Below are 26,893 nucleotides of genomic sequence, written 5' to 3'. Positions count from 1 at the left end.
GTTTGTGAGCAAGTCAGTGTTATATGCAGTGATGGATGGGAAGTGTAAAAGAGTGTGTCTAAACATAGGCAAGACAAAGAGAGGACTCAGACAAAGAAGACTCAGCAGGCAGGCTCAGGGGAAGAGAGTGAGCAGATCCTTTATAGGAATCTCAACCCAAATAACACAGGTGTACAACATACCTAAAAGCTCCACCCACTGACTTCCTGGAAGGGGAAAAAACAGCCAACTACACAAAGACAGAATCCAGATCTACCTTAGGCCATCTTAATCCACTTTATATTAGGGTCATTCCAGAATTAGAGGACAATTTAAGAATCAACACTTTTCAAAAACTGACTTTTTATTTTTTAATTCTCTGTTTTTAATTAAGAATAAATAGGTATTAATGAAACAAGTCAATTTGTCCAGCTCAGACAATAATTTTACACTTTTTATCAGATGTTTTATTTGTTTTGCACTTTGCTTGGTGCAACCCTGTTACTAATACTCTTGAATCTGAAAAAGTATATTTTAAAATCTTGTGTAATAAATCCTTTAGCATTAAAGAAAAAAAGTCAAGTTGAATACAAATTTTATTTCAAGTAAGTCTTGACTCACATTAATTTGGCAACGTTTGAAGTCAATCCCACTCGTTTTTCAATAGTCACACACTTTTCTTTACAAATTTCAATATTTATTTTCAAGTATTAAAAATACATCATGTATATAATTATTCAAACTATTAAAGGACAACAGGTGAAATCCTCGGGAGCTTAAGAAATTGTTTCAGAATATATTAAACAAACGTATATGTAACAGGGCTGAAATTAATGGGGTTGCAAAGAGTAACAGGGTTGAATGGATACATTTATTTTGATTGTAGATCCTGACATAAATGTGACAAATAAATACTCAGAACCACAGCAGTGTTGTTTATAAAATATGCATTTGAACTGGATGTGATCAAACACAAAAACAGGACAAAGAAACAACTAATAAATGATCAATTTTAGAATATTCAGATTTAATTCTCATGTTGGGCCAGAGTGTCCCATACCTCTTGCAATGGCCATGTGGTATGAGGTAACATTCTCTGGGGACACTGCTCTCTAGCACTGTGGACTTTTTTGCCTTTTCTTCTTCATTGTTTCTACATATTTCCTCCACTTCTCTCCTTTTCTAAATACTGCTGCCTCCTATGTTCATCAGCATCACACTGCACTCAATGGTCTGCTGGAGCTCTGTAAAAAAAATTAACATTTCTAGAAACTTTTTTAAAATATTAAAAATAGTAACACTTTCAAATTCATTCAAATTCATAAGTTAATAATGCTATCTTAGGCAGTTTTTACTATCTTTACATTACTTACTTACAGACTTTACTTACAAGAAAAAAATGCTAATTACATAGTGGAAAATATATCAATACATTTTAAAAATGTAGATTATGCTAAAGTATACATACACATTTAATTTTAACATATATAAAATATACTGTAAGATGTAAACCTGCAACCCTTTTGCTATAATTGCAATAACAGGGTTGCAAGTAACAGGGTTGCAAATGAATCCTAATGTAAGCTTTTTCTTAGTAATAGATGCTAACTGTGGAATGCAACATTACAGTCAAGGTAAATTAATTACCTTAGTTATATAAATACATAAAAAAAACAACTTGAAATTCATTTGTCTTATTTTATAATATGTATAACAGTGTTGCATTAGGAAAAATATGAAAAACAGAACAGAGCTCTTACCTTTGGTCTACCTGGCCACTGATTATGGTATTTTTTTGTGTCATGTGACTCACTTAGTTTTCTCTTCTTCTGCCAGGCTAAATAGACTTCAGTAACAGGGTTACGCACATGTTGTGGGACACAACTTCAGCGCCTATTTTTTATTAAAGCAAGTTGATGAATCAAAACTGTTTTAACAATTACTAAAGACCCTATATCAAAAAAACCTTACGAAGAAAATAGATTTGAGACATATTTTAAGAGTTCAATGTGGCATGTAAGTTGGTCATTATGAACTGGGAACAAGAGAAAAATGCTATTTATGGGGGGATTAAGATTTATTTGGTATTTAATATTTTAAATCACCTTTTTTACAACTACTTTTAGTTTTTTTTTTGTCTCAGAGCTAATGTATGTTACACAGGAGTTTTCAGTTTTAGTATTTTGAGGTTGATTATTTGAAATTTCATGTGCGGGACAAAAAATTACCTTAAATTCTGGACTGACCCATTAATTTAGTCCAGAAACTGATTTGATTTGCAAAGTGCAGAGCTGACTACTAGCTATACAGAAATATATGGGAATGAGTGTGTTTGGTTTCTGCTACTTTGAAAGTTACAGCAGTGACAAGGTTATCTTCACTTACAAGCCAACATGTTGTTGTTGTTTTGTATCTTGTCCTCAGCTGTAAGCTGGTTGTAAGAGTCCAAGCTCTTTTCCAGGTTTTCCTGTCTGGTGGTTGGTTGTGTCATGTCTGTGTCCTCCTCCTTAGGCTCTGGGCTCGGCGTCTCAGGCTCAGGAGTCTGGAAGCTGCAATCAGAAGTCAAACTCAGATGATTGCTGGACAGACTACACACTGACTACGAACATTAAAAGGGCATAGCTTTCTGTATTTTAATAGTATTTTGTGAAGTTGGGATGTTTTCAACCCAATTTCACTCACACTAATGAACACTATTGATACTTAAAGCTGCAACATTTCTTTCTTAATTAAAACTGAAAAAAATTACTCCATGTAATAAGTAAGATGTCATCTTTGTAACCAACTCACTAGCTTTACTGAGCTTTTTGGCTTCTTTTATGATATTCTGTGTTTTGGTCAATTAACTGCACTCATATCATTAAACAAATTAGAAGCTAAAGAGCTAAGGTTGGTGGAGACCAAACCTGAGCTAAAGGGAGTGAAAGAGTGAATATTCCTTTGTCCTGTAGTGGATTAAAAATATGTTATGCATCTTGAAACTTAAGTGGGTTTTTGGTACATTTGCTTTGATTGACAGATGAGACTACCAGAATAGAGCTTTCCTCTTGTGGTATGAATGACACGGACACACACTCGGACGCACGCACACCTGTTTTCAGTAGTGGTATTAGTAGGTGAGCTGGTCAGATCTGGGTCTCTGTTTTCGTCATCCTCAAAGGGCTGAAGGTTTACTATCTCCACACGCTGAGGCTCGGTGCCCAGGTCCAGAATAACCACCCTTTGGCTTTCAAACAGCTAAAACACACACAAGCAAGTCACAGCGTGTTGATAAAAAAGGCTTTATTTTGAATACTACAGAGAAATATACATTGATATTGGCAGATGATGATATATGTAATAATATTTAATTTCTGATGACAGAATCAGTGAGTGAATAAGTAAAAAACTATAAGAAAACACGAATACATTTAGTGTTTCTGATTAACCTATAGGTAAATCAGTGTTGCACTGCTGTGGAATAAGAATGCTGTGAATGCTTCTACGAAGCTCCAGGGTGGCATCCCACTGCAAAGCAGCCCAGGCCCGTCAGGAACTACCAATCCTGTCTGAATCCAGGAGATAAACCCCTTAAAGCCCACCTGGCTTTCTCTACATTATCACAAATCCGCTGTTATTGTCCCAGATTAGATTTAGAGATGTTCTGGTCACAATAAATGATTAGCTGCTGTGTGGCAGACAGGGGTGGGATTACAAATGGGGAATTTAACAGTGAATGTTGTGTATAGAGAAGAAGAGTCATAGAATCCCTTTGATTCTTCTCCACCTGCTGCAGCCCCCAGTAGACTTCAGCAGCTACTGCACCAGTTTACTAATAGCCGATACCACTGCAACACTTACCAACTGTTTTAGTTTAGAGCACTATTTTACTTTTTATACCACACTGACTGTCCATCTTCCCCAAATATTCCACGTGGGTTAATCCACCACTGAAAATAGTTCCCAACAATTTCATTGTGTTTGAATATTATTTGGGACAGTGAGCAACTATTTTCTTAATTAATTAGTTTTTTTTTTACTGTATATTGTGATGTGTTTTTGAAAATACATACATCCCAAGTAGGGAGGTTGGAGAGTACTGAGAGACTAGAATACATTCTTGGTCTTTTGGGACAATAAGAAAAATACAGATATATCTGGCCATATCTATTAATAGAATGGACCTTTTACTGTTTTAAATTGAGTCGAAAGTAAAACAGGAACTGACTGATTTATGACAAGCGTACATGTTCACTGTGACTGTGCAGTGCTTCTCTACAGTACCTCATTGTCGATGCTGTTGGTCTCCGTCACGCTCTGTAGGGTCACATGTATGTCCTGCTGCATTTCCTCACACTTGTCATTTTTCACTTCCTCCATTCTCTGCATTTCCTGGAGATTGAAATAGAATCACAACAGGAGACATTTATACAGTTGTCAAAGAAAGGAAGAAAGGTGCACAAGGCTTTGCACCTAATGCCAAGCACAGCAACTTGTTAGATATCAGGACTTTTGTTAATCAGCATCTTAAAACTAATAAAAAAATGCAAAGTGCTAAATTGAAGTTAGTGAATAAAATCAGGATTACTAGTAACAAAATGGGACACTGTGGTATGTTGTCTTTCTACAATTTACACTCACAGCTAGGTTTCAAATGATTGTTTACATTTTACACAGCAAAAATGTATTTACATAACAGTTCAAAAACACAATCTCTTTTTCTGAGGATTGAGAGTTCTGGATGAAAAACTTATGGATATGATGGACCTGTGGTGCCATTGGTTCTCTCTGTGTCTGAGTCCCATCAACCTCAGCAACCATCCTCTGCTCCATGTGAGACAACTTCAGCTGCTGCAAAGCTGCTTCCAGCTTCACAGGGTCTGCACAGGCCCCCTCTGCCTGGGCTTGGGTCTGCATGTGCACACACACATACTAAAATGAATTGTCTCAATAAGTGTAAAGAAGCTCTAGAGCTTGTATGTGTGTATGTATGGTTATGTGTGTGGGTGTGTGGCAGGGATGCCACATCACCTGTATGATAACAAAAGGGTTGTCCTTGCTGAAGGAAGGGGAGCGGGATGGGGTTTCCTTCTTCTTCTCGCGGAGCGTTGAAGCCTCCATGTTTCTCCTCATCCTCTCCAGCTGTTCTTCCACGCTCATCCTCATTCTGCCCACCTCTCGCTCCCCAAACCCTATTTGATCCACTGCACTCCTGGGGCGGTCCTGGACAGGACAATGTCACACATTAAGCCCTGTTGATTCCTGTTGATATTTATAACTGCTTGGACTTTTCTTGACATTGCATCGTAATCATGTAAATGGTAAATGTGTGGACTTACAGTATTACAAATATTCCTAGCACTTGAATTTTTCCACATTTTGTTATGTTTGTTACATAATAAAAACGAAGAAGCTTTGAAATCTTTGCAAATGTATTTTTAAAAAAAATTCACATGTACATAAGTATTCACCGCCTTTGCTTAATACTTTGTTGAAGCACTTTTAGGAGCAATTACAGCCTCAAGTCTTTCTGAGTATGATACTACCAGCTTGGCACAATTATTTTTGGGCAGTTTCCCCCAATTCTTCTTTGCAGTAACTCTCAAGCTCCATCAGGGTGGATGGGGAGCGTCGGTGAATAGCCATTAATAGATCCTGACTAGTCTCCTAGTTCCTGCTGCTAAAAAACAGCCACACAGCCTGATGCTGCAACCACCATGCTTTACTTTAGGGATGGTATTGGCCAGGTGGTGAGTGGTGCCTGGTTTCCTGCAGACATGGCACTTGGCATTCAGGCCAAAGAGTCCAGTCTGTGTTTCATCAGATCAAAGAAAAAACAAAACAAAACACTGGCGCTCTAGCTCTTTCAGAGTGACCATCAGGTTCTTGGCCACCTCCCTGACTAAGGCCCTTCTCTCTTGGTCGGCCGGCCCACTCTAGAAAGAGTCCTAATGGTTTCAAACTTCTTCGATTTACGGATGATGGAGGCCACTGTGGTCATTGGGACCTTCAATAAAGCATTTCTGTACCCTTCCCCAGATCTGTGCCCAGATACAATCCTGTCTCAGAGTTCTACGGACAATTCCTTTGACTTCATGGCTTGGTTTGTGCTCTGACTTTCACTGTTAACTGTGGGACCTTATATAGACAGGTTTATGCCTTTCCAAATCATTTCCAATCAACTGAATTTCCCACAGCTGTACTCCAGTCAAGTTGTAGAAACATCTCAACGATGATCAGTGGAAACCGGATGCACCAGACCTAAATTTTGAGTGTCATATCAAAGGGCATGAATACTTTATGTACATGTGATTTTTTCATTTTTTATTTTAGGATTTAAAACAAACTTTTTTATACATTGTCATTATGGGGTATTGTTTGTAAAACTTTAAAGAAAATAATTACTTTGATCCATTTTGAAATAAGGCTGTAACATAACAATTAACAAAATACTTTTATTGCAGGCTCGACCATTTCTTCCTACACTGGTGAAAGTAACAAAGTACATATGCCCAAGGACTGTAGTTATCATACATATATACATAACATTTCAGGGCTAAATATTTTACCCCACAACATTCATATCTCAGTGGTAGTTACTATTACTTTGTAGATTCAAATTAATAGTCCAACAGTTTTAGTGGAAATTAGATTTAAGTTCTGTACTTAGGCAAAATCCAGATGTATAAGTACTTAATTGAGTATTTACATTTTCTGCTGTTTTACACTTCAGAACATATTGGTTCTTTACTACATTTAATTTATAAGTTACTATTATTAACTATTTTTCAGAAGGAGGTTAATAAAATACAATATAATTATCAGGCTTTATTGGCTTTACCCTGCTGTGAAATTCACACAGTTCTTAGCAAGTTCTTAGCATTATGTAAAGTTATTCACATTATAACTACTTAATTCAAAACATATGACCATTAAAACTATGAATAAGACTAAACTTTAGAAAACATTAAAATAATACATTTATGCCTCAATAATTATTACAAAAATAATATCATCATAGGATACTTTTGGTACTTCAAGTAGTTTCTGAGCTATTAATTTTACGTAACATTTTGAATACAGGACATTTACATAAAAATTATCTATTATATTTCTACAACGTTATACTGCAGCTTTTACTAATATACTGTAAAGTATAATTATCAAACAATAATACATGTTGATCGCTAAAGGGGAATTCACAAACCAGTCAACAATTATTAAAATGAACTTAGGCTTTAACATATAGTGCAACAATAGACATTTTTCTCGAAATGAGTCATTCTGCATGAATGGTTTTACTTAAAATTATCTTTAAGTTAGAGAGAAACCAAGCTGACATTAAACTATCAACAGTAGGGCATTTGAACACACTGCCGAGACTATAGCAGCTGGATGTAGAATGCAGCCAGAATGTACATTCTGTGCCTGTATTAGGGAGCAAAAGAAAAAAAGGTGAAGACTGGACTTTGAATATACAAACCATGTATGCATACAGATATATTTTCACGCCATGGTTAATACAATTTATATGGTTTATACGGATTTCTAATCTGGTAGAGCGGTTGTCCACCAATCTCACAGTTGTCGGTTCAATCCCGGCTCCTCCGGTCACATGTTGAAGTGTCCTTGAGCAAGACACTGAACCCCAACTTAGTTGCTCCCGGTGAGCGTTGGCCAGCTGCATAGCAGCTCCCTCATCGGTGTGTGAGTGTGTGTGTGATTGTGAGTGTGAATGGGTAAATAAGAAGCAGTGTAAAGCGCTTTGAGTGCCAATAGGTAGAAAAGCGCTATATAAGTGCAGATCATTTAAGTTCCAAATGGCACTACGTACACTGCCAGCCGTCCATATCTACTCATGCACAGATTTGCTAAGTTGAACAGCCAATCAGAGTGGTCAACCATCTGATTCAGCTGAAAAGCTGCAGACAAGGGTCCAACTTGTGCAAACGGTGCACAACACTCCATTAGGAACAGCGATGAATGACTGGCCACTTGGTGAGTCACGGCCATTAGAAGCAAATATCTCTGCTGATCAGCACCTGTCCACAATAAGATATAGATAATAGAATCTATTTCAAGTTAAAATATTCAAAAACTCACATACTAGAGCTTAAAGTAACATGTTGTATGCAGATACTTTTATCTGTTTGAAGTATTTCTTAATTATCACTTCTAAGTTTTCTTCTCACTGCTTCAACTAAGGGTTTTTATTATTTCTGTTCTTCCAAATCCTATTTGTTTATGAGTATTTCTGTGGGTGGATGCTAGAATTTTAGTTAATGAGTTAAATTACTGGAGATATTTTAAAATCAGCAGAAAACGCCACTAAGACAACTGTGATCACAGAGTGTATATTCCACAGAAAATAAGAAAAACAAGTTAGTAAGTTTGACCGCTAGATGAACCCAGAACAAAAGACAGAGATTTGAAGAAGAAGTCTCAGCTCTGAGATAAGAAGAGCGACAGTGGAGCTGAAGGGAAAAGGAGAAAACATCAGGTAACACATGTACAGCAAGAACCCTGCCTGCCTTGAACTTTTGGTCCTTTCAGCGCATCCTGTGAGTTCAGGGTCGCCACAGCGGATCATTTGTTTACATGTTGATTTAGCACAGTTTTTACGCTAGATGCTTTTTCTGACGCAACCCTCCCCAATTTGTACTGATACAAATTTCAGTGTCTTGTCCAGGGACACTTTGGCATGTGATCGTGAAGAGCGAACCTCCGCCGACCCTATGGTCAGTGGGCAGCCCCTCTACTACCTGGGCCAGTCTACCCCTGCTGCAACAACAAATAAAGTGCCATACTCTTTGTCAATTCAGATGTGTATGTAGCAATACATTACAAGTCAACAGAGCTCTTACTCAAAGGAACCTTCATGTGCACTAAAAGTCATCAGCACAGAAGTCCTCTGGGCGGTTTCTGCCATGTTTGTGGATTCAAATCAGTTCATCCAAGTAATGTTTTGTGTCTCTGTTGATGCCAAAGGCAAACTTACTGATCTGGATTCAAGCTTCTTGGTCTTCCTCAAGGTGACATAGGAGGCGATGGTGGAGGACTCAGGAGGGCTCATGGGAGATTTGGTCCTGGAAGAGACGATGCCCCCTGGGTATGGGGGCGCTGTTGGGGAGACAATGTGGAATGTGGTCACTTACACATTAATGAACACTGCACTCGGGCTAATTGCTCATGTTGTAGCAGAACATTTAGCCATGCTCCATTTCACAAAAGATACAAAACAACACCCAGGGACAGAATTATTGTCATTAAGGAGCTGGGTGGAGGATTAAAGCTAGATGTATGCCTCTGTGTTCACTCACTCACATTTTTCTGTTTCACAAAACTTATAAAGTATTCGTTTGCAAAACACTTTAACCTTCTCTTTAGTGAGGGGCACAGAAGTTCGCTGGTCTCCACTTGGTCTCATCAGTCCATAAAACTTTGTTCCTCAACTTTTGTGGATCATCTCTGTACATTTTCGTTCCAACTTGGATTTCTGAGTCTTACTGCTGATCAGGGATGCTGCTGTGTGGAGGTTGTTGGGGATTATTATATATGTCAGAAGTTAGGTTTTTCATTTCTTTGGTTAGATTTAATTTGTTCTTGTCTCGTTTGTTTTTTTTTATCTTCTGTCTGTATGTCTCCCCGCAGTTCTCCTCCCCAACAGCTAAGGCTTCCCACCACTCAGTTCCACCTCAGTCTGTCTCCGGTCCCTCTTGGCTTTCTGTTCCTCAACCGGCACCGGTCAACACACCTGGTTCACATCACCCAGCTGTTTTTGTTTTATAAGGACTCTCGTTCCCATTGTTTGTTGCTAGTGTGTCTCCTCATGTATCCTGTTGTCCCTATTCCGGTCTGTTTTTTCCCCGACCACCAGCTTGATAACCTTTTCAGTGCCTCAGTCAGTCCTGAAGTTTGTTTTTGTTTGTTAGATAGTCATCGTAGTGAGTCAGTCTTGGCATTTACTTAGTTAGTTTGTTTTCTAAATTGTTTGTTAGTTCCTCCTACCTTCCTACCTACCTAGTAAGGGTTTTTTTTCCTCCAAATTGTTAATTATTTCTCCTGTTTGATTACTGTATTTCCTTTGCATGCCTGCTTGAATTATTGTTTTCTTGTTAATAAATTGTATATTGCACTTCCTGTCCCGTATTGGCTCATGCGCCTGGAATCTCACAGTATATATACACAACCCCAGGGACTATTTTTAAAAGAGTTGAAATGAACCTCCAGTGGTGCATTTACTGTTTTAGGGTGTATTTATTTATGTATTTACACTTTGGTCAGAAATGGGTTTTATATTTCGGGTCCTTAGAACTGAGCAAACAAACTTGGTGCAGACATAGATATTTTTTTCCTGATAATGCTCCTTAGGACAAAGATGGTTAGGATTTGGTCAAAGCAATAGATTCCAAAAAGCTTAAATTCTGGAAAAAATGTTGACCTCTGGATTTATACCATATTTGTCAGTCATTTTTCATCTTTGTCTGTGGGTGAGTTAAGTGGTTCGACCTTCTTTAAAATCTTGGATTCAATTTCAGCTCTTGGATTAAGTTTCACTCCCTGAACTGTTCTGTTTTGAAGCTGCATTATATGTACTTGGAGAGATAAGTACATATAATGCTCGTTTTGTATGAGAGGCCCCCTGAGCCATAAAAAGTAAGTCACACACAGCATCATAATCTCACCTTTTAACTACAATACTATTTTACACATACTACTATATCCTTTTTTTTATTGACAATCATACATCGTTGTGTTTACTATCATACACCCCTAGACAGATTACTTTTTTCTCTAAAACACCCAAGAACACTTTCTTGTATATATCATAATCTCCTACACGTAATAACATAGATAACTATATTCATAGGCACATGTTATATTCTTGCATGAAAGAGGATGGTATCATATGTATTTAATTATGATAAAAAAATGTTAAGTGAGGGCAACAGTGTATGTTCGTAACAAAAGCTTAGCATATGTATAAGTAGATAATAATGTATTTCACACTGAACTTGCAAACACTGAAGTAGCAAATGAAAGAGAGATGGATAAGACAAGTATATATTTTCATGTGTAAAAAACAGAATGATAGTTAATGTAAAAAAGAATGACTGGATATGTGAATGACAATAGCTGTTAGAGTGCAAGAGTTTGATAGATCGGAAATTAGTTAGACTGCAAAGAAATTAATGTTAAATTCTCAGTTCTTGATTGGCTTGTGTGTATACTAAGAGAGATTTCGCAGCTATGACCCCACTTCTCAGTTAATCGTCAGTGATGAACAGAAAATAGTGGACTGACAGCAACTTAATGAAGGCATTGGCTTCTTAAACAACATTTTAAATTCCTCAACGGCTGTCACAACGTCAGAAATGTTTGCTGGCATCCTTTTTAATACATGCGTGAGCCAAACATTTAAACATAACAATAGTTTATAATGTGAAATACTTTAAATATATAAGAAAGTTATGTGTATTGTTAATTTAGTAAGTTAAACTTTGATCTGATGTGCAAGCAAAAGAATGAATGGCTGGATGTGGTGTTGCGAGTATTTCACTGAAAGCCAAATTTTCACATTTTTAGATCTGTGTCTTTATATACACCGTCAGTCATTGATATTCTTCTCAGTTTGGTAGAATAACATTTTTTTCTTATTTTGATGGTAAATTTAGGCAAAAAAAAAAAACTTTAATGTTACTTGCAGAACCACTATTACTGGTACTAGTACTACTGTTGCTATTACTACTACTAACAAAAACAATAACAAAATTGTATATCTGTACACTCTTTAGGCCTCCGACTCAGAATCAACCTACCTTCAACAAGGATGTCATTTTTATTACTTCATCCAGCACAGGATGATGTTTGCAAGCACAAAAGCAGGAGAAGGCTTCAGAAAGTGGCCATATCTTAAGTGCTTTTGAAATGAGGAAAATGTGGGAATGCAAGACTGTCATTGCAGCGATAAAAGAAGCATTCAAGGACAGACTTCCTGAGGATGTCAACTATTATAGTTACGCTATGCATATTAAAGCTCATAGATTTATTGCCATATAGTTTTTAATTGAATTTTATCTTTACTTTCTTGGTGCAGCATTGAACTCTTGCTATATGGAAACAAACTGGTCTCAAAGTTGCGCGAGGGCCAGGAACTGAACTCACAAAGTTTTCAGATCAAAGGCAGTGCACATTAGGCCATCAAGTGTTCTTCCAGTTCTGGTGATTTATTTAAAAAAATAATGTAATCGCGGTTGGGATCATACAGGTTTATTGTTTTAGCAAGATGCGTGTGTGTTTGCATGTTTGTGCTTTTTTTTAATTATTCACATTTTCGTTTTGTTTTAGTTTGAAAACACTGATTCAGATATAAATTGTGTGGAAGTTGATGCTACAACATCCAGTTCAGACCACAGAGCCACTGCTAATCAGATCCGTGTCTATATGATTACAAGGGGCAGGGGAAACTAAATTGCATTAACACAGGAGGTTTTTAGTTATTCTTTAACCAGAAGAGCCAAAGCAAACCGATCCACTGCCTCAAAGCAAGAATACAATAAGAGCAAGAGCACAGGAAACCAGTTTGGTGAAAACAGAGAGAACCAGTCCAGTGATGACATGACCATAGGGACCCAGTCCTGTGACCACATGACCAACGCCTGTGCACTCTATCACCTCAAGCTTCTGGTTTCACTGACTTTGGATGACACCATGAACCTGATTACATCAGCTAGCAATGAAGACTATGCTGCTTATCTTTCAATTATGGATTCAGTTTCAGAGCTTTCTTCTGATGATGACTTAAACAAGGCTAAAATAGCCAGTCTTACGTTCTACGTAAGTGACTTAATTGTGTTACACTTTTAATAAGTCCAGTAACTGCAAATATCATTGGTGTAATTAATGGTATTAATGGTAACTTAATTCCACCTATTGACAGGAGCACTAGTCAGGCTCAAATGTTCCCACCATGCTTGTGTAGATGCACTAACAGTAGTTTTCTACCTTCAATTACAGATGCAGGTACTTTATAGACTCTGTTAGTCAGAATTAAAGAAGTGAGCTTGCATCTCCCAGTGTTACATTATGTTTAATTTTGCCAGCTTCATACTGTATCCAAACAAATGTTACAGGAATAAGAACCACATCTTTACATACTTATGGTTTAGAATGATTAGATACAGCAGGTGCTGTTAGACATGCCATGGTATAAATGTGGTACAGTTGTGTATGAATAACACATTGTTAACAGAATTCTGCTCTTATCTATATTTTAATCTGTTTTTCCCTTCTTTCTTTCATCAGGACATCTGAACACCACAATACTAAATCGGCTTCTGAAATTGACTGTAACCAAAGATGCAGTTTCAACATCAATAGGACTGCAGTTTTGGAAGGTGCTATTTGAGGCTTCAGACGATTCTCCCACAATCCCACGTACATCTGGTACGTGGGATTGTAAGCAGTCGATCTTGGTGCCCCAAGGAGGCAATTTTTGCGATTGCTCATGGAAGCCCTGATGCTCTCACCAATGTTTGAAGGAAGGAACATTATAGGAAAATTTATAAGCAACCAGTGTCACAGATAAATTGCCTTATTTTGGTGCCGCAAAGCATTTTTCAAAATAGAGGCTTCAGATTTAAACTTTATATTCCTGATTTTGTTACTTTGCTTAAAAATTCTCTGCAAATGAATTCTTTCTTTGTCTTGTGATTTTGGGCTGAAGACCCCTGGTGTTCTGGATGCTATCCAAAAGGTTTTAGGCCCTTATTTTACCACCAACCATCTCCACTCACAGCTGAAATGATGGATCAACTTTTCCACGTCCGATTGTTTGAAATAGGAAGCAACAAAAGAAGGGCAGAGATACTTGTTGTACCATTTTGGAGGGATTACCTGCAGGATGTAGAAGGTAATTACTGCTGTTTGCCATGACATTTTCTCTTGCAGTCCACTATAAATTCACGGGATGCTTAGTGAAAAATGTTTTGACAACTCTTGCCATGTGTGCATTTAAACTGCAACAGGCAATAATGATCAGAGAATGAATCACAATTATTATGCTTTTACCCTAAACTGTTCCTCTGGTTGATTTGTTTTGTTTTTGATTTTATTTTTGATTTTTTTTTTTCACTTACTTGTTTTCATTTTATTTCTTTTCTTTCTCTTTCCATTCAATTCTCCATCCTTTTTACTTTGCATTCTTACTTTTTTCCCCTAATAAATCACTTGTTGTTAATCTCTCCTGATTTCCATATTCAATTTTACTCTCTTTTTTCCCTCGTGGTACTGTACTTGCTTATGATTTGCTTATTTCTTTGTTTTTTGCTTGATTTTCTTTATTAGAGCAAGAAGGACCATCAAATCCTAGCCTTTGCCACAGGTGCAAGTGTCATCTCTCCAGTAGGCTTTTCGCCCCAGCCATCGGTTGAGTTCTTGCATGATTAGTCCTTAAGCCCTAAACTCTCTTTGCCTATGGCAAACACCTGCATCAACTGCCTCAAGTTGCCACTGGTTGACACATATGAGCATTTCCAGAAGAGCATGGACTTTGCATTAGGTAACACACAGGGTTTTGGTAAAAATTAACTGGACAAGATGGTTCAAAGTGCCCTGTTAAGCATGACTGTTAGACCTCTTTGTGTTTCTTTTAAATCATCAGCTCTATGCAAAAAACACACTTTAAACTTATTGCTGCTGGTTGAGAAAACTAATTAAGGTTTCACTGTGATACATTGTTGGTATTTTACTGTTGCACTGCTGTGGCATTCTTAGGCTTTCAAAACATTTGTGATTTCAAATTTCTTCATAATCAACTTAAGGAAAATGTTCTACTAGTTCTGACTGAGTGGTTGAAAAAAGTATTTTTATTTGTTTTTATTTTAAACATAAATGCACAGTAGCTCAAAGAAAATCCCAATTTTACTATTGTTCAGTCTCTTGATCGATAACCAAAAGTGTGCTGATCAACTTTGATACCCTTAACTAAGAAAATTCAATAGACCTAAAGATAATTCTATGCAATGGTTACTATCATCACTCAGTGGCTCTACTGTCTCTTGAATCCTGTTCAGAGCTGTTTCATTTACATTAAAGTTTTTTACTGGAACAACTATATTGTTTACAGTCTCTAATTGTGGAGGGATGTCTTCATTAAAATCAAATGTCTCACTTCCCATAAAAATATATTCGATTGATAACACTTCTCTGCCACAGTTGAAGAGGGGTTTGTCCTCCCTGTGTAGATAATCCATGGTTGGACCACTGATTTCGGAACTGTGCAGTCGCCCTTGGGACTCTTGGCAGGTAGATGTAGTGGAGACAAAAAGTTCATCTGTGGACTCTAGTATGCCCTCATTTCCATGAATGTAAATAGATTGGTGAAGTGGAATGATACAACTCGATTCAGCTCTGCCCACAATCGTTTTATCCTCTGATTGTGGATGCTGCATCTGGTAAAGACACTGCCTCTTCTCTCCAGCATGTGGCATGCGTGTTCTCCATGCCATGGTCACACCATATTCTTAAGGTAAGTCCAATATTTTCTACACCAGTGCAAAACAGTTCCAATACACTAGATGCCCTGTTATTATTGAAGCACTGCAAGTATATGATATTCTGACTAAAGCCATCAACACATCTATGAAAGACCTTCCTCCACCTCACGAGTTTATTGTTCCTAATTATTTTTTATTGTTCCACATTTATGCCTGTGGGGAGAAGTGTCCATGATACCCACACATTTGCAACTGTGGCATTGCCTCACACGCCAGCATTGTATTCTGATGTTGCATGATCTAACACATATCTTTCACCTGCATTTGTGGTGGTTTGAAGAATTTCACTAATAATGTTTGTCAGGTTTGTGTCAGACATTCCAGTATAGCTCAGTGATCCAATTTTAAGTTGCTGTCTGTGCCGGCACACTGTCCTTCTGTGGATTCCAAACCACACAGCTATTCTTTGCCAACTCATTCCAAGAGACAAACAACGAGTTATTTGTCATGTAGTATGTTGTGCTGCGGACAACGGGGATGTCCAGTTGGAGGTACTCTTGGAATATTCATAGCTGTCTGTGTCACTTCCATTGATCTCGAGTTCTCATATGAGTTTATATTAGAACAAAAACATGCATATAAGGCCTCAAACATACCCAAATCTTGGTCAGTCCCTCCTAACTGCTGGCAAATTAAGAGAAAGGAAGACATTTTCCTTGTGTATCAATCAAGAGGATTTAAGCAGTTTTCCTGTTTAATCATACAACTTCCTTTTCAGTCATACTCTCACATACATTTCACTCTTACATTTATTCTCATACACCTTTTTTTGTTTTAAATACACAATCATACTGTCTCAACCACATGGGTTCGACATTTAGTATGATTTATGTCTCATATGACAGATGTTTGTAAAAGAGTAGTGTACATGTGAGATTATGATGCAGTGCGTGTGACTTAGTATGATTTATTATCAAACTTTTGTTTATTTTGAGTCTTTGAATTTGTAGTAATGACATTTTTTTAAGTTGAGTGCCTTGTTTTTATTTTAGTCAGATATTTGTGGACACTTTCAGAGCATTGTCATTTTTAAGCACTTTTGCATGTTTTTTGGTGATTTTGAAGTACTTTGTGTCTTTAAGCAAAGCAGTAAACAAATGTTGCTATTTTTTTTATATATACTTTTTTTTCATACTTCACAAAATTTTTTGCCTCACATTTTATTAATAGATTAATTCAAAGGAGTGCATTCCTGAAAATTGGATTAAGCATAGAGGTATCAAATTTACTGTACATGAGTTACCTTTTGATGCTGCAATGTCTTTACTGTCAGCTGAGGTCTCTGTTTTGTCCTTGTCCTCAACGTTGGCCTCATCCACTTCCTCCTTAACTGTGGTCAGCTCAGGCTCGCTCTTATACAGCCGATAGTCTGGAGCTTGCTGTGAGGTGGAGGGCAGAGATCACTCAAGGTAATGTAGAAAGACATGTAGAAAATAAAGGTTGTATAAGCAAACCAAGGTAATACATCTCTATATTTAAAAAAACGACGAGCGTAATTTGTAATATTTGTAGAATAAAGTAAATCTTTATAGAAAAAAAGCAACAGAAATGACATACAGTTAATAAGAAGAAAAACTAACAATTTTACAATGATTTTTGTGGAAATATTCGTTAGAAGCATTAATAAAAAAGTAATTAATTGAAAAAAAATTAATTGGCATTGACATTTTCAACTTTCTGAAAAGTAGAAAGTAGAAAAGAGGTGCTCTTAATATTACCATAAAATCTAATGTAACACAATGACATAAAAACAGAACAACAGAGCAAAAACAGGTAGACAATACAAATAAACCCTTAAAGAAATGAAATCCCACAAAAAATATGTGTATGGATTATGGACGGCAGGGGTGAAAAAAGAAAAAGTGCTGAAATGAGTTACACTGATCTAAAATGGGGCTTGCTGAGGAGTGAGCCACCTCAGTGTGCACTGTTCACTGAGATCAGGATAGAGTCAAAGGGTGAAAATTATGAAAATCAGTGTAACAATGGGTTCTGAAATGAAGAGATTCAACTTTTCAGTGTGTTTATGGATGGTGGTCACGGCAACCGAATATGGAGGACTGAAGAAGTAAACATGGAGCTGGATGGGTGGGGTACATGAAAGTTTCGGCCATTCTTACGCTGTGTGCTCCGTTCCTGGAGCCAGCCTTGCGTTCCTCTGGGCGGTGCGTGTGGGGGGGTAGGCGGCCGCTGGGGTGTGAGTGGTGAGGGGGCACGTGAGGGGGCCGCTCTGTGGAGTCGTAGTACTGGGGCAGGGGTGGGCGAGGGGGCACGGCGTTGCCCTCCTTGAGAGGACTGAGTGGCAGAAGCATCACTGCCTGTTGAGATTTGACACAGAGGGTCTGTGTAGGGAGGGGCTGTTTTAACGCTTTGAAGGTCCCTTAATTGCTGAAGTCAAGAAGACTATGAAGGTATCTTCCAGCGGTGTTTACCTACTTTTCTTTGTATTAACCTCCATCCAATTTAAAATGCCAATACTTAGGAAAATCGTTAATTTCCTTTCTAATACCTTCTACTACTACTACTTTTGGCGATCTTGCACCTGAAAGCACCTGAAAATAATTGAACATGTCAGTTAACAGTTTTGTGATACATTAGACATGGATTAACATGAGCATCCATTCTGAGCCACACCTCGACAATGGGTGAACATGGGTTCCACATTCCCTCTGTTTTTAGCTCTGTTTAATTCTCCACCAACTCCTGGGAGAAATTAGGTATCTTTGTCTGGCTGTAAGGAAGTGGTTATGTCAGGTTTCCCTTCAGCCAATGAGCCAATTATCAACAATATGGTGCTTTTAGTGTGACAAGTTTCAAAAATCTATTAAATTCAACTTTTTTGATACTTCAATTCATGACAAGTCATCTCAAGGCACTTTACATAGAAAAGGCAAGACTATACAGATATGTAGAGAAAACCTAACAAATTTAGAAGCCTGCAGCACGCTTGTGCAAATTTCCTTTGCCAGCCACAATGACATAATTATGTTTCAGACACCTTCCACAGGAAGCACAAATTAGGCTTAAGCAGGTTGTGTTCAGTTGAGGGTTTATCAGCTTTTTTCTTCTGGAAACACAGTTTGAGAGTGAACTGACTGAACCACATCAATCAATATGTGGGTTTTGAGCTGAGAGATGCTAAAAGTAAAAAATACAGTTTGTAGGCGGCTGTAAAATCTGTAGTTGTACAAAACAAAATAAAAAATCATTATCTGCTCACAAATAAATGCATTACAAATAAAGGTCACTGTGACAAATTAATTACTGTCAAGATTCTGAAAATGTTTTTTTCATATTACTGAATATTACTGAATTAAACTGAAACTAGTTGCTTTGTTTGTGTGCTTTGTGAAATGGTTGTATACAATTTGATGCAGAAAAAACATCCTTATATTCCTGATGACTCCTGTGACCATGGATGTTAGATTGCCACAGTTTTTATGTTGGGATGAAGGAACAAACCATTATACCCCTGTTGGTGAAACATTATTTGTCATTATTTTGGCCATTATTTTGTCATGAAGACACATTATTGGTGTGAAACAAAATCTGTGTGAATGTTAGAATGTGCTGCGAGGGCTGGGACACTGCCTTACCTCATTCTTCTGGAGACTGGAGAGAGGTTTGGAACCTGGAAAACCTGGGGAATACACAAAATATAGAGGTAACAGGAAAGAGCTATTAGCATTGGCACTCGCCTGAAAATTTCCTCATGTCATCACCACCGACAAACTCACAACAGCACAAGTATGACAGGAATCTGAGAAATTGACATTGATGTGGACTCACTGTTGTCTGTGCTCCGCTGTGGTTTATTTTTGGCCAGAGCCTCCATCACGTCCTGAATTCTCCAAAGCTCCTTCTGGATCTGAATGTGCCGCTGGCTTGGAGGCTCTGTCTGAGGATATACACACACACACGCGCACACACACACACACACACACAAACAGCTGATCATACTAGAAAGTGTGTGTGAGTATATATGTGTCCCCATATACAAGTCCCCATAAAGTAAATCATTATTGGTAGGTGAAAACTTTATGGTTAGGGTGTGTGTGTGTGTGTGTGTGTGTGTGTGTGTGTGTGTTTTACCTGTGGGCTGCCCAGGGCCTCCAGCTGCTCCAGCAGGTTGGACTTGGCCAAAATGACAGCTGCCTCCAACCTGTCATACTCTCTCCAGGAGCGTTCCAACTCCTAAAACCAGAACACCAAGCAACAACAGGGTCTTGTATGATGTGTTTGTCTTTGACTTGTGTGTATATCAATGCCAAAGGACACATAGCATTTCTTTTCCTACTCACTGCTTCAGAAAATGTAGTTTTACACTCCTTGAAACTATGTGCGCATTTTGTGTGTACACTGCACACATCTCGAGATTAATGGGACATTTGGAGCCTTCTTTGAAACAAAAGCTGCCTCTGCTGGTGAGCTAAGTTGTATTTTTACGATCTGACCTTACTTCTAGAGCCACATAACCAACATAACAAAATCTGCCTTAAACATCTTAGGAACAGAACCAGAGCTTCATGTCTCAGGTTCTTTTCTGTCCAATGTAGTTGGGTATGGCTGTGATGGTTTCCACAGATTTTGACAGCAACAATATGTTCAAAAGTAAACTTGTCCAGAGTAACAATAGCTGATACTGACGTTCATGTCTGTTTGTGAAAATAGGCAAATCTTTGTACTGTGGCAACTACAGTATCTAAACTTAAAATCTAGTCCATTCATCCACACATTAGAAACTGCCTATCCAGAGTTGGGTCAGCAATGTTTTCCAGCTCCTCCAGGAGGTTCCCAAGATGTTGCCAGGCCAAATGAGAAATATAATCCCTACAGCATGTTCTGGGTCTTCATCAGGGTCTCCAATGGAAGGTGTACAGGAGGTACTTTGGAAGGAGCAGCAGCTCTAGTCTAAGCTCCCTTGCCCACTGCTCAACAACCTTGTGTGTGGACTGTGATCAAAGTTCAACAAGTTCTGAACTCCCTGAGTTCTAAGACACAACTTTATAAACATCAGCTAGAAAGCTGTATCATTGAAACAGATTTCCATTTAAACAGGCATGTATGTGTATTTTATGTAGAGAGGCCATACACTGTATGTGTACAGAGCATGTTGTTTGTTCCCATTCTATAGCTCTACAGACCTATTTAAGATTCTTAATTCAGCTCATAAACAATATTCTAATATTACAGAAGACCTACCGCACTAGAAAGTTTGTGAAGTCAGCCTATTTATCCGTGAACCTAATGACCGGTGCAGGACAGATCGCTTTGTGTCTAAAGACCCATTAAGACTGAGCACAGCCACCCGGCAGTAGAAATGAATTGTGTAATCATATTTCTTCATCATATTTCTTCCCCTGAGCTTACAACCATGGATGAGAATTGGAATGTAGACTGACTGGGAAATGAAGGTGTTTGAGCCAACAAGGGTTGAGAAACAAATACAATAAATGTTCAATGTTCGTCATACAATGATCTCTGGAGTGAATTGATTGTTGGACCATCAGATATGAGTAAGATCGGCTCTACAGAAGGTTTTTGCCTTGCAGCTCAGCTGCACAATGCCCAATTATTTGCCACAATGGTTTGGTACAATATCCACATGGTTTTTGACACTGCATTAATCAACAAGTCAATCTGAGGCTCAGTTTTACCCTCACCCATAAATGTCAATCCAAACTCCTTATGCCAGTGATTTACTCCTTACCTGAAGGGAGCAATTGGCCATACCATTTAATAAATAATTGCTTAATGTATATACATTCCCCAGCCAAAAAAACAAAACAAACAAACAAACAAACAAAAACTGTCAGAACCTGGATTTAACTTAGCAAACAGGTAGAAGCCTTCAAATAAATAATTACAACAGAGATGAATATGTCTTATGTCTAAGTTATTCAACCCTTATTGATGCATAAATTAGTTTCCTATTTGTTTTACAACCATATTGGAAGATATCACCAGTGGTCATAGCAAAAGGAGACAAAAGGAGATTGCTGAAATAATTAAAACTGGATTGACCACCACAGACTCTAGACTTTAACCCTATTGGGAATCTTTGGGGTGTGCTGGAGAAGACTTTAAGCAGTGCTCCGGGTCTCCCATCATCAAAACATTATTGCAAATCTGGACAGAAATAAATGTGACATTGCAGGTTGTTAAAAAGATGCTATGGTGAATGCCTGCAGTAATAAAAGCAAAAGATGGTCCAATGAAATATTAGAATGTGAATTTCCTTTGGCCTGGGTAGTGTAAGTCCCATGCTTGTATGCTTGTAGCAGGGCTAATACTGCAAATATTACTGCACTTAACCAGCAAAACCAGAAACTGTAACGAAAATATAGTAACAGCTGTAATGGTGCTGGGAATAGTCGCTTTGTTTCCTGTGATTTCACTGTAACAGCTCGCTTATGTGCTGTGCAGCCAAGCATTTTGATTAATATAACAGTACTACTACTAATGATAAATGGTGGGACATACATTTATTTAAGTAGTGTTCTAATAAAGAATTCTACGGTATTTCCATTTTACTTAGTTTCCATTTGCTGCTTCATTCTAAAGTTTCCCTACATTACAGTGGTAAACATTGTACTTCTATTACATTTAATTGACAACATTTTAGAAAATGATCCTTGGTGTGAAATTTACAAGGCACCTAGCTGCATATTAAGTAATTAAAAAAAAATTTAATTATTCAAAACAACATATAACACGTTATAACATACGTTATAATACCAACCCATCTCCTTACAAGCATGAGAGCCTATGGTATCACTCAAGGGCTATGTTGGCTTTGACCACATGATGTCTGCAATATGTCAAGTGATGATGTTACAGTGCTAACAATGTCAGGTTACAGGATGTTTTAACCTTAGCGGAACTATATGTGCAGACCGAGCTGGGAAAAACTGGTTTTAGTAATTGTGGTTTACACATGTAATTGTTTCTCTTGTGTGCAGAAAATTATGTCTGTTAAACTGTGTGATGTTTAATCACAACCTCACTATGGCTACCATGTCAAAATACAGGATTACATACATAAATACATATTAGTCTGCATGAGATAAATAATACTAACCAAACAGAAAGTCTCTATACCTTCAATGTAGTAATCTTACTATATATAGACAACATAGTCTACTTTAACATTAAAAAGAAAAATATTCCTCCTAAGCCATCATCTAGTTTGTCTGACTGCTTTCTATGTAGATCTACTAAATTTATTTTGAGGACTCTTGTTCTTCCTGTAAGTACAGTAGGACCAAATAGCAGTATGTTTCACTCTGAATTTTAGATTGACATGCTACTTGTAGACATGCATGATACCTCTCAAATATTAATTTTTCTATATGAAACTAGTAAAACAGGCCAAACTGTCAGTGTTGAGGAACCCTCAGAGTACTTTTTTCCTCAGTAGAGCTCCTCCACATGGTCTGCAGTGCTGTGTGTGTGTGTGTGTGCGTGTGTGAGACAGAGTGTGTTGGGGTGTGCTCACAGTGTTGACTCTGGACAACTCTCTGCAGGTGCTGAGCAGGCCGTTCTGCAGCACATCTCTCTGCTGGACAAGGCTCTGTGTGGCTGCGGCGTTAGAGCCGCTTTGTTCACTCAGTTCCTGACTGGCTGATAGCAGAGCCGTCTCTAGGGTGTGCTGCCAGACACACACCCACCCACATACACACACATACACACACACACATTTTAAATATAGCACATATAAACCTGGACAAGACGAAAACATGAATTCACACACTGACAGCTGTACCTTCTCTCTGTGTAGCTGCTGTAGTTTTTCTTCCTGCATCCTCACCGCCTTATCCTGTTCACACAGTCTGCTCAGCTTGGTCTAACACATACACGAAGCACACATGAGCTTGAAATTTCTTTGAAATGTATGAGGTGTATTTCTTAAGGCTGTGCTTCTCTTACATCTATGTCAGTCTCCTCTGTGTGCTGGGTGAAGGAGCCATCTTTGTAATCATCTGGGCTGATCTGAGAAGAGGACGCACAGTCAGAGACAGCAGGGGGCGATAACAACCTATCTGTAACGATGGAGAGGAGACTTTTCTGCACAAAATGCTGCTTTGTGCACTCTGGGGTAAAAGGATGCCCTGACATCTGATTTTTTTTTGTTTTTTACTTAACATTTTTCCAATTCATAGAGGATGTAATGTTTCAAATTGTGTAAGCTGGCCAAACTGATGACTAATCAACACCCTTTCTCAAAACAAAGAATTTAATCATATTTGGGATATACATTTTATTTTGGAAGGAGCACAAGTAAATTTCCCCAAATACTGTGCTTCCTGCTGTTCATTCCAGGGGCAGAGAGTGAGGAGATGTAGGGATGATCGCTCTGTGAATATTCACTAATCCTGTTTCATTTCCCTTAAAGCTGCTTATCCAGGTGTTACCTATTGTAGCTTATAATGAGCATGTAGAGAAAGACAGAGGAAGGTATAGCCTCCCCCTACCTATAACCATGTTTGGGAAGGAAAAACAAATCATGACATTTATATTTTAATTTCCAGTTCTATTTAATTGGCCATTCTGGTTTAACATATATTGAATCTTTAAAAACCAATAAAGACGACAACTTTTAGTCCTATAAATATTTAACTTTGTTACTGGTGAATCTCTGCCTTTTCCTCCTTAAAATGAAAAAGAACTTTTGGTGGCAGACACAAGGTGGTATAAAGGCACAGACAGAAAAAGATTATTAGTGGTCTTCAGTAAAGTAATATAGATCCCCTGACTGCATTTTACGTTGCACATTATCACGATCTGTTCCAGGAAATACAGCTGAGAAATGATGGTACAAACCCACACAGAGGGAATACAAAGGCTGCATTAAAATGTGGGGGCTTGTACTTCAAAAAACACAGTCTGAAGAGTATTGGCCTACTCCTAAGGCCTTGCAGAATTTCAAGTAAGTCATAAATAAATGCATTATAGGGACTCTTATCCAGGGATTCTCCTTGCAAGCAGAAATGATGAATGACTAATAATCAAAACAGCTTTAATTTTACTACTTTATTCACATTTTAAAATGCTGTACTTTAAAAAAAATTGTGGAGTCTCAGTCATCTGGTTATCCTTGATATTCTTTCCTTGATTTCCTCTCTCATCTAAAAAGCTTCTTTACTTCTACCTGACTGGATAGTAGTCCCAGGTGTTAAGCCTCTGTGGAGTTGTTAACACCCCGAGAGTCATTAACAATCCATTTTACTGCTGGGAAAAGGCAGAGATGGCTTTGTAAGTGGGTTATGAGAGGTGCTGTGGACCACACCACTCTGTTAATTTGATGGTTATTCCAGTTTGACATTGATAACATTCTTAGCTCCTCTTTTAAACCATCAGTCTTACTTTGTTCAAGGGAGCAGTTTTCAAATTGATCTAGTCAGTGTATCACAGCAGGACCTGGACAGTCCTGACTGGTATTGCAAAAATTCAAAAAGCATTATCCAAAACCACAGAACACCTGAAAAAAAAACTTCAATTCAAACATTCAATCTGTGTAAGCATTTCCAGGGTTTTGCCCAACAATGAAAAGTGCATTATAACGATGGTGAGAGGAGAATTCCATGGCTATGGTGCAAAGTTCCACCCATAAGCCATGCTTACGTCGGGTAAATTCCAACAGCATGAAAGCAATGAAATGAAATGTGCTGGATCCAAGCAAAAATTCACTTAATGCTATGAGGACTTCTGAGAAGGCAGAAAAATACAACTGACTGATAAACGGACTGACCACATCCAAACTGGTGAAACAAAGAGGTTGATGGTGATGTAGGAAGAGGTGGATACACATCCACTGGGTTACCAAGGCAAAGGTCTGGTTTGAGTCTTGTCTACTTCAGCTAACTTAAAATTAGTTATTTTAGAGCTTGGGGACGTCAAACCCCAAGCTGTGAATTTTTATAACTGGACTGTAGACGAAATAAAAGGCACACTAGTGACGTTTACAGTGTGTTAAAAGACAAACTGACTTCCTTGACACTGACTCAAGCCAGAGCCTGCCAAAGATCTTACTTGCTGGTAGAGTTGCGGTCTCGGTGCTGAGTTCTCGATCATAGTGTGAATCATGAAGATTAGAGGCTCATTCTCCTTTGTCTAGCAGAGCACGGAGAAAGAGGATACACTGGTGTAATAAAACAGCTGTAAGTTTTGGGTGATGATGTGCCACTGTCTGGTGACTCATAGCCAGGAAATGGAGCAATGACACCAGCTCACTTCCTGTCTTTTAAAGTACAGCAACAAGGATAACTAGGCTTACTGCTTAACGCTAACCCTAACCCCAACCCTCAATTCATGGAGTAGCCCTAAATCGTAATCACAACCCAACTAACTTTAAGGAAGGGTTTTATAATACCAAATCCAAAAAATGGAAAAACTCCATGCAGAAAAAATTTTCAATGCGTTTTAGCTTCTTAGATTACTTTTAGCTCACTGTGGTGGATGAAAGTAAGTTGTGGAAGTCAGTTTAGAATAGCGATGATTTATTCTAGTTTTAAATACTTTTTAATTTGTGTTACTCACTAAAACAACAAGTTTTTTAATAAGTAACAGAAAATTAAAGGTGCTCACTTGAAATAATATTTTATTTTTTATTTTTGAGTTAGTGCACATTTTTTGTTTGTAGTTGCTTGTTCTGTCATGGTCATGCCAAGGTCATGTGTTATGACCTTTTCATTTCATTTCATTAAAGAAAGAATATGCAAAATTGGGAAAGAAATATTTGCCCTCAAACCATATTACAGACTTGATCCAGCTTATTTGTAAGAGAAAATCCCTGAAAAATTCCATCGCAGTTTACAAAACTCTCTACACTCTGTACATTTCCTGTACAATGATGGGTTATTTGAAATCCGCTCTTAATTTTCTACGATTTCTTTGCTGACTTAGATGTACATGAAAATGGATTAAGGTTAACTTTTACTGAGCCATTCAATGAAGAACCTAAAATAGACCCTGTAAAAAATTCTTCCAAGGCTGTTTTCCCTGAAAAACAAAAATTTTTCAGAGCACAGCAATTGTATTTAATAAACACACAAAAGTGTAGAAAAGTAGGTTCTAAGCTACTATACAGGCAAAAAACAAACAAGATAAACCTCTGTGAATTGTTCACAAAACTGGTTATGTTTTTTTTTTACAATATTGCATATTACAAAAAAAAAATGCTGAAGAGACAGCAGAAGGAACATCCATATTATTTCTAAAATTAGTGCAAGAATTATCACAAAAAAACTTTATCCAGTGAGTTAAAACTAGAATAACCTTTAACATTTAACAATTTCCCTATAAACATTAACTGAATTTTGATGTTCACATGTACTTCCTAGCAGTTCCTACAGTTTGTTGTTTGGGCTGTGTCTGAC

The 26,893-nt window shown here is 37.8% G+C and overlaps 1 protein-coding gene across 23 annotated transcripts in view; it reads right to left on the bottom strand.

The window, feature by feature from the left end:
* plekha5 (pleckstrin homology domain containing, family A member 5) overlaps positions 1-26,893 on the bottom strand; it is a 220,552-nt gene that overhangs the window by 3,743 nt on the left and 189,916 nt on the right. For 5 of the 23 annotated variants that reach the window (XM_067489761.1, XM_067489765.1, XM_067489763.1 and 2 more), the window contains 15 exons: positions 25,548-25,628; positions 23,445-23,507; positions 23,281-23,361; positions 23,014-23,166; positions 19,608-19,709; positions 19,305-19,413; positions 19,112-19,155; positions 17,636-17,833; positions 16,759-16,894; positions 8,957-9,078; positions 4,990-5,181; positions 4,726-4,869; positions 4,243-4,350; positions 3,071-3,216; positions 2,365-2,528 (listed from right to left, as the gene is read on the bottom strand). In XM_067489761.1, the coding sequence (XP_067345862.1) occupies positions 2,365-2,528; positions 3,071-3,216; positions 4,243-4,350; positions 4,726-4,869; positions 4,990-5,181; positions 8,957-9,078; positions 16,759-16,894; positions 17,636-17,833; positions 19,112-19,155; positions 19,305-19,413; positions 19,608-19,709; positions 23,014-23,166; positions 23,281-23,361; positions 23,445-23,507; positions 25,548-25,628 (1,843 nt within the window). Of the gene's footprint in view, positions 1-1,039; positions 1,224-2,364; positions 2,529-3,070; positions 3,217-4,242; positions 4,351-4,725; positions 4,870-4,989; positions 5,182-6,395; positions 7,387-8,956; positions 9,079-16,758; positions 16,895-17,635; positions 18,988-19,111; positions 19,156-19,304; positions 19,414-19,607; positions 19,710-23,013; positions 23,167-23,280; positions 23,362-23,444; positions 23,508-25,547; positions 25,629-26,893 lie in introns of those variants that run through there. The other 18 variants (XM_067489764.1, XM_067489766.1, XM_067489770.1 and 15 more) reach the window with 14 other exon arrangements.

This window comes from Channa argus, chromosome 21 (assembly GCF_033026475.1).
Source record: "Channa argus isolate prfri chromosome 21, Channa argus male v1.0, whole genome shotgun sequence".
NCBI lineage: Eukaryota > Metazoa > Chordata > Actinopteri > Anabantiformes > Channidae > Channa > Channa argus.
The sequence above is the reverse complement of the archived record's forward strand: the minus strand, read 5'-3'. Positions and strand labels throughout refer to the sequence as shown.